This window comes from Zerene cesonia, unplaced genomic scaffold, assembly GCF_012273895.1.
Source record: "Zerene cesonia ecotype Mississippi unplaced genomic scaffold, Zerene_cesonia_1.1 Zces_u001, whole genome shotgun sequence".
Classification (NCBI taxonomy): domain Eukaryota; kingdom Metazoa; phylum Arthropoda; class Insecta; order Lepidoptera; family Pieridae; genus Zerene; species Zerene cesonia.
The window spans coordinates 4,331,007-4,339,503 of record NW_024045131.1 but is presented as its reverse complement, the minus strand read 5'-3'; the positions used below and the strand labels follow the sequence as shown (position 1 = coordinate 4,339,503).

General features: G+C 33.5%; 1 protein-coding gene across 1 annotated transcript; it reads right to left on the bottom strand.

Moving 5' to 3' along the window:
- Positions 1–1,330: 1,330 nt before the first annotated feature.
- LOC119838103 lies at positions 1,331–1,792 on the bottom strand. Its single transcript, XM_038363915.1, has one exon. The coding sequence runs from the start codon at positions 1,790–1,792 to the stop codon at positions 1,331–1,333; it is 462 nt and encodes a 153-aa protein (XP_038219843.1).
- Between the last annotated feature and the right edge of the window lie 6,705 nt (positions 1,793–8,497).

Here is an 8,497-nt window from a genome sequence, read left to right as displayed (position 1 = left end):
AACACACACACATCCTTACAAACTTTCGCATTTATAATATTAGTAGGAGTAGGATGGTTAACTGAGTGTTTATTATCTATTACAGAAAGCTGTTGTTACTAATGTAAGTCTAAGTATTTTATGTTGATAATAACTGCGTCACTCAAGAGTTACTTAGCTAGATATAATTTCTGTGATGGAAATGTATGCAGTCAGTGATATTATAGTTCCAGAGAAATTGCTTCAAATAGTATGACAGTCACAACAACACGAACACAAGACAGTAGAATAATAGACTAGACTTTAATAAAAGTGAGTCCTTGAGTAAAGCCCAAATTTAAAAAAGGTTTATCCCTATAGCGTACCAGATAACATACAGATTAGTTAATTAGTATATTTATTAATATTCTTAATTTAAAACATGTTTCACAATATGTTATATAAGTATTTAGTACATCTTTTAGTAACTGCAGAATTCCCGATAAATATGATAAATTCAAAACTCATTTCAACTTCAATCACCACCCAAAACCACTTGTCTGTTAAAATCAAACGTTTTTAAGAAATGTAACGCCTATTGTAAAAAAAATAGCAAATACGTCGAACTACAATTAGTATTCAATTTCTTTAATTAGTTCTTAACTTGCAACAAAATCATTGGCCACTGTCAAATCAACACGTACTCAAGTTGATTGGAAGATTTCCATTTAATTAGACGCTCTTCAGGGCCAATTTTGGAATTGAAGCCACAACAAAGGTGGTTTTGATCGATTTTTCAGTTGAACCGGCAAGGAGTATTGACTAATACATTACATTTATTTGTATACATAATGTGAAACATTACAATTATTATTGATGTGGAGAAATTCTACCTTATTTGCATGCAGTTAAAACATATTATATAATTACATTACTGTAAATTTACTTTGGCTTAATTAAGTATAAAACAGTTTGGGTACCTACCTAATTTGAGACAAATTTAAACATTATTTTTAAGTGAGTTTGTGGATTTATTAAGATTTAAATACACAAGAAGATTTACCTACTTATATAAGAACGGCAATTCGTAACTGACAAATGGAACAATTTTAAAGACTTTTCATTACCTGAACATAAAAAAAGGTGTGTGTGCGATTCACACACGATAGAAGTGAAACTTCAGTATATCGACAAAAGAATGAGATGAATATATATAAAACATAAAATAGTATGTATATTTCTGTCTCATTCTTTGCCAGCTTCATTCTACACATTTTTGTATTTGTGTCTCTTACCTCTCGTTTTTTCCGTTGCATCAGGTTTGAAATCACAACGATTCTAAAGAAGTTTCACTTCAAAAATATGTTTCAAGCTACATCAAATGCGAAATTTGTAACAAAAAAATCAAATAGGTCGTGCACACGCTAATAAACCTTATCATTAACCTTTTATTTAACTGATACATTTGAAAAACATCTATTTCCAACTTCCAACACTCTAAAACGTACATGAAAACTTTAAACTCGCTACGCACTTGTTTCGTCGAATGATATGAATTTATTATAGCATCGGTTGCTGATTTTATAAGACAATCTCGCAGCTTTGAAACTCCTTCGCACGCGTAGGATATTATACCAAGTACAAAAATATCACAACCTATCCATATGAGTAGAATGAACATATATGGGGGCTTATTTAAATAACGGTAGGAATAAATGAACATCCAAATACTAATCAAGGTGTATACAAACGTTGTTAGTATGGTAAAAAAAAGGGACATATTAAAAACAGAATTCAACAATTCAAACGATTCGCCAATCAAAACATAAGCCATAGACAACGACTTGCACTTTACGTTTTTGGCGCGAACAATGACGTTTCGTTGACAATCGTTTTTGTTTCGAATAGATAAAATATCGTTCATTATGCCTAGCCTTAAAGATAACATGTTTATATATGTATACAATGTGAATATTTCAAACTTTTGCTTAAACGATGTAACGGACATAGTGATTATTATAATCCACCACGATTCATGAAAATATATTTCATTGAGCATACAGAATACGTAAAACATAATGCACAACGTCAATTTTAAATCCATTCGCTTCTTCCACGCTCCATAAAATTGACTGTCAATCGCCAACAGATAATCAATTTCAGCTACATTTTTAATAATGTCTATGATCTTTTTTGAAGATAAAAGCGGGCCAATTACTGCGATAAAATATTGGATACATATGAAGAAGGTTGGTACAGTGCTCAGAAGGTTGTATTCGACGCTGTTCGAATTATATGGAGACACATAATTACTAATTACAGTCGTGATTTGTAAAACGATTGCAGCACATAACACGAATATAGAAAACATGTTTTGCTGTGTCGTCGGTTGTGAAAGAACTCCTCTGACGAATGAAAATCGTATGGTTCCGAAGAGCTTATCAATTATTATTAAAGACTTTAAAGATAGCACTATACTTTTAGTTCTTTCCTCCATTTTGTTTTTACTGTTCAATGTTTTTTTTTATTTTCGGCGTAACGAGTATTATTTTAATAAGAGTTCCCAGTGATATGTAGATCGAATTTATTTCGAGGCGAGCTATTGAAATTGTTGAGTTGTTTAGTGATTACATACAACCATTTGGTAATTGAAACGTAGAAAATTAATAAAAATATAGTGTCGCTATGTTGATAAGAATTTAATTTCATTAATACAGTATTAAAAATACGTAATGTGTCTATTTGTGTTGATGGTGTAATATGTATTTCGTGTTATATGTGCGAGTCGAGCACGCTTCGGCACGAATTGAATTATTCCAATCCGGAGAAGAGAAGAGAGAATCCCGTATCCTTTTCCTCAATTTTTCCCTTTCTTTATTTCCGTTGTCCTAGAAGTTTGCAACACAATTGCAAAGATACTACCACTACAAAGGCTCTGCTCTAGCTTATGGCATATAAAAAACAAAAAAAAAACCAGACAAAGCCACAATATTTATTAATAGTGGAATAGTCCAAATGCTTGAAAAGCATCAATGTTTGATGAATTGGTGGTAATCATTTGATATGTACATTTGATGACCTAGATATAGGTTAATGACTATAAAATAATAATGAATGTACCAATCAATGGAATTAACAATTAGAGAAACATTAAATACGATAAATAGTATTTAAATTCATTTCTTTTTTCAAAACCACGTCTTTTTAAATGGCAACTCCCGATCCCACTGAGGACGTGTGGAAAGCAGTTTGTTCTTTTACCATTTTGTAACGACACTGATCTTAAATCGCACAAGTGAAAATTTCCCAATCTATAATAATATACTAGCTGCACGCCCCGGCTCCGCGCGGGGAGCTAGTAATTCATCGTAATTGCCATAATATAAACTATCCTATCTCTCAAGTTGGATCGAACTGCACATGGTGTGCGAATTTTATTATAATCGGTTAAGTGTTTAGGAGTCCATTGAGGACAAACATTGTAACACGAGACTTATATACATTATTATTAATTAAGATACGATTTTCCGATAACAGACACGACAGGCGTCCTTTTTTCATAATTTACTTTACTGTTTGACCTTGTTTTTCTTTTCTTTGTTATGTTATTATTAGTGTGTTTCAAATAAGTGGTTCTTTCTTTCTTTATCAATCGTCTTCGAGAAGAAAAGGGGAGATTGTCAATTAGATTTTTTGATATCGTTACCTCAGAACTTTCGACTGGGTGGGGATTTTTTTTTATTTGATAGCTGTTTATAATTTGGCCTATTTTTTACAATTTGGTAGTAGTTTTAACAAATTTAGAATAGTTAATTTTTATTTGACATGCTAATGACAAGGATGGGTTACAATGAAATATGTATTTTTATTATTATATTACTTTATTTCGTTATTTCTTTACAATAATCTCCATCTGTTTCTATATCTAACCTTTTTTCAAATTTTGAAACTCTTTGATTCAATCTTTTGAACTACAAAACTCAAATCGAACACAATTATCAAGATATACATTATTTCAAATGGCTAATTTGCATCATAAATATTAAATACGTGGCAAAAGAGCTCACGATGGCGAGCAAAAACTTCTTATTAATATAAAACATTTCATAGCCAGATAAACGCAACGGCCATGCTTCCATGGCATGCAATAATACCTTAGCCTGCCTCCGAACTTCTTTCTTTAATGCATAATTCATTATTATTTCATTAATTACAACTTTCAATTGCTCCCTCGACGTCACTACCCTCTCACTAATGAAAGCAATAACACCAACAGAAGAGAACTCCATTCCAAACAAAGCAATCAAAAAAGCTATGTATGTTACAGACGTCTTATAGCGGTAGTAGCTGATGTAATTCCAGATCGCAGTTAATACTAATATATACGCGGTAATCACTAGAAACATTATGGCTGAATTGAATGCTTCATTCACTAACCCACTCACTTCACCGATCAAGCAATAAGCCACAGATAGCGGTTGAATATTGACATTTTTCGCGCGAACCGTGACCCGTCGTGCGTCATTTTTCCCGCCAAATGCGGACAGACGTTTCTTTATCATATCCAGTCGTTCAGTAAACATAACTACATACGTGCAGAACGCGAATATTTCAAGTTTCTGCCTGAACACTAGCACGGATGAAAGTACAACCATATACCCAAACACGTTCATAGTTAGATAGTTCATCAACATAATATTTGCTATCACAATAAATGAATATAGCAAAAGTTTCGTTTTTATTTTCTTCTCTACATAAAAATCGTTATTAATCTGTAACAAACAGTCGATTCTGAACATTTTTTCCATGATTTGTACATAGTTCTTTGAAAAGAAATACGGTGCGATCATTTGTAAAACATTCTGCAGTAAGGTATACAGATTCGGCGCGTTTACCAGAAAATTAAATTCCAAACCTTGACGCAGTGCAGTTTCTCTCACATCTAGTAAGCATAATATAAAACATAGAATACATGTTATAATAAAAAGCGAAGAATACAACTTGTTCGATAATGCTGGAGCTTTAATCTCACCATTCACGTATGTGAACCGATAGATGCAGTAGTATTTTTCTGCGGTTATCAATGGATGTAACCAATTTATTAAATGTTTCAATTTGTCTCTTGATTCTTCCATTTAGAGACCCGTTTCTCGCTTTTAATTGTAAATGTTCACTTGATAATATAACGCGTGAACAAAATTAATCAATCGTTATTGATACAGAAGTATTTAGTGATAAAGTTGTATAATAAAAGTAGTTAAATAATAGAAAATTTCCAATAAAAACCTATCGTTTGTTACGAAATAAGGTTCACAGAATCACTAAAGCAATTCGTTCAAGAATTTTGCAATGAAATAAAAATATTCTATTTGATTTGGAGCGATGATTTTTTTTCTTGATTATTGGGTTTTAATCAATTGACCAAATCTTTGAAAACTTTTAACCACATTCAAACTGTTTTCATTTTATCACACTGGCAACCTCGACGTGAATAATGTTTGATTTTATGTTTGTTCTAGAGACAAACTTTAAGGAAATATCCAATTGTATTCTCAGATAAAGCAACCATTGATCATTACAGTCGTTTCCTTAATATATTAAGTACAATATTAGAATAAATGTTATCGAAATGCCTTATTTCCTTGTATGTTTATCATGTCATTTCGTTTAATTTTATGTTGATGAAAAATAGGCAATTACTACAAACCATTTGGTAATTGTGTAGTGAAAAATATATAAATACTAGCTGCGCCCCGCGGTTTCACCCGCGCAAGTCTGTATCCCGTAGGAATATTGGGATAAAAAGTTGTCTATATGTTATTCCAGATGTCCAGCTGTCTACGTACTAAATTTCATTGCAATCGGTTCAGTAGTTTTTGCGGGAAAGAGCAACAAATGCACATACATCCTTACAAACTTTCGCATTTATAATTTTTGTAAATATATAATGTCTATGCGTCGATAAGGATATAATTTGATAATGGATGCAAACTGGTCGCTATACTCCTGTAGGCTTTTTAAAAATAAGTGAAGATTCATATTTACAATTAGATAATTAGACATTTAAGTATGTGATAGTGGGCAACTGAGCTTGCGGTTCGCCTGATGGTAAGCGATACATTTGGAGCCCATGAACATTTGGAGAGGTGTAAGATTGAATGCAGACCTTACGCCTCTACAAATGAATTGTCGATTGCAAACTGGAAAGGGATTAGGAAAGGATTGAAGAGAGGAATAAAGGAAAGGACTGGGATGGATAAGGAAGAGGATATGGGCCTCCGGCTCCCCCACTCACCGAACGAATTACAGCAGTATGATATTTCACGCCGGTCTTCTGTGGGGGTGTGGTAATTCCCCGGTGCGAGCTGGCCCAATTCGTGCCGAAGCGTGCTCGACTACCACATGCGAAATAAAATATTGATGACTGGAAAGAAGGAATGGACTGGGAAAGGTGAGGAAAAGGAAACGACCGAACCAGCCGCTCAGTTTCCCGTTCATGCTATAAAAAAGGCATGGTTGGAATTCTAAATATCTTCTCATATGATAAATATAACTTTCAGGCATCAGACACTGTAAGTAAAACTCGTGGGTAATTTTATTTTTCATAATGCATGTAATAGTTATCTACCATTTTGTTCAAAGATAAAAAAATAATTTATTAATAATAATTGATATCGGGAGGTGTCAAATTTCCCGCGCATTTGCTTCTACCACAGATAACATACTAATTACTACGTAACTTATATTTCTAAATGCGACGCCACTTTTATATTGATAAACTTTTTTATTGAATGTGATTCGCTACGAAATTTATGTTTTCAGGCTACCACTGCAGCTAATACAACGAGTGTATGTTTGTTTGTTTTATTTCTATTGCAAGCTAGATTTTCGCTCGCGACTTTAATTAGTCAAAGAAAACTCAATCCCAGTCAGATAAATCGTACATCCTTATACATATCCTTTGTCTAGTACCAAACTATCTCCGTACCAAATTGCATTAAATCGGTTTTGTGGTTAAGGCGTGACGAACAGACAGACAGACAGATGAAGACACAAATGATGACTGATCGCATGTCAAGCAATTAATAAACGTTCACAAGAATACGTTACAATTTTTCTCAAATCAAGTTTCAAATTCAAATTTCAATGTTTCTTGATTTAATTTTATTTCTTTGAATTAAAATGATTATACTTACAGGTAACTGATTCGTCTGCTTCGGAAAATGTAAGATTTTTCACACTTCAAACGTCAGAGGTCCATATCCTTTCCTTATCCTTTCCAGTCCTTTTCTTTATTCCTCTCAATCAATCCTTTCCCAATTTAAAGTCGACAATCCATTTGAAGAGGCGTAAGGTTTGCAATGGACGCTTACCATCAGGCGACCCACCAGCTCCATTGCTGACTAAGACATAAAAAAAGACTGCCTCAATAAATGGGCTATCTAACACTGAAAGAATTGTTCAAATCGGACCAGTAGTTCCTGAGATGAGTGCATTCAAATAAACGAACAAACAAAATCTTCAGGCTTATATTAGTATAGATTTTCCATTCGTTCATTCGTTCAAGAATCATTGGTGTGTGACTGAGTCCTTTTATAATCTTCTTAATATATAAATTAAATTCTCGTGTCACAGTTTTCGTTGCAATACTCCTCCAAAACGGCTTGACCGATTTTGATGAAATTTTTTGTGCTTATCCGGTATCTATGAGAATCGGCCAACATCTATTTTTCATACCCCTAAATGATAAGAGTAAGGCAGAACAGCGTTTGCCGGATCAGCTAGTCTACACTAATATTATAAAGAGGAAAACTTTGTTTGTTTGGTTGTAATGAATAGGCTCAAAAACTACTGGACCGATTTTAAAAATTCTTTCACCATTCGAAAGCTACATTATCCACGAGTAACATAGACTATATATGTACCACGGGCGAAGCCGGGGCGAACAGCTAGTAATATATAAATTGCGTGTCACGTTGTTTGTCCGCGATGGACTCCTAAACTACTCAATCGATTTTAATCAAATTTGCACGCCGTGTGCAGCTTGATCCAACTTAAAAGATAGGAAAGTTTATATTATTTCAATTATGATAAATAACTACCCGGGCGAGCCGGGGCGTGCAGCTAATAATTTATAAAGATCAACTACAGAGTTTCTCGCCGGCTCTTCTCTGTAACTGCCTTCCGAACCGGTGCTAAATGTTATAGCTGTGTTATGACGATTCAAAAGTGCTTCTATAAGAAGTCTAATTGATTAATTAAATGTTTGAGTTAGAATAAATCCAATATTTATTTGAAATTTCGTTGCAGGCTACAGAAACCGCCGTGGTAAGTACTTGTTAATTAACTTTATAGCCTATGTCAATCAGTGCAATTGCAACTTTCTAATGGCGAAAGAATTTTTGAAATCGGTTCAGCATTTCACGCGTGATGGCGTAACCAAGCGAAATAGGGATCACTACATAGTATAAAACAGTCGTTTTATACTATATGTATATGTATATGTACCTATGTATGCTTAAATCTTTAAACCTACGCA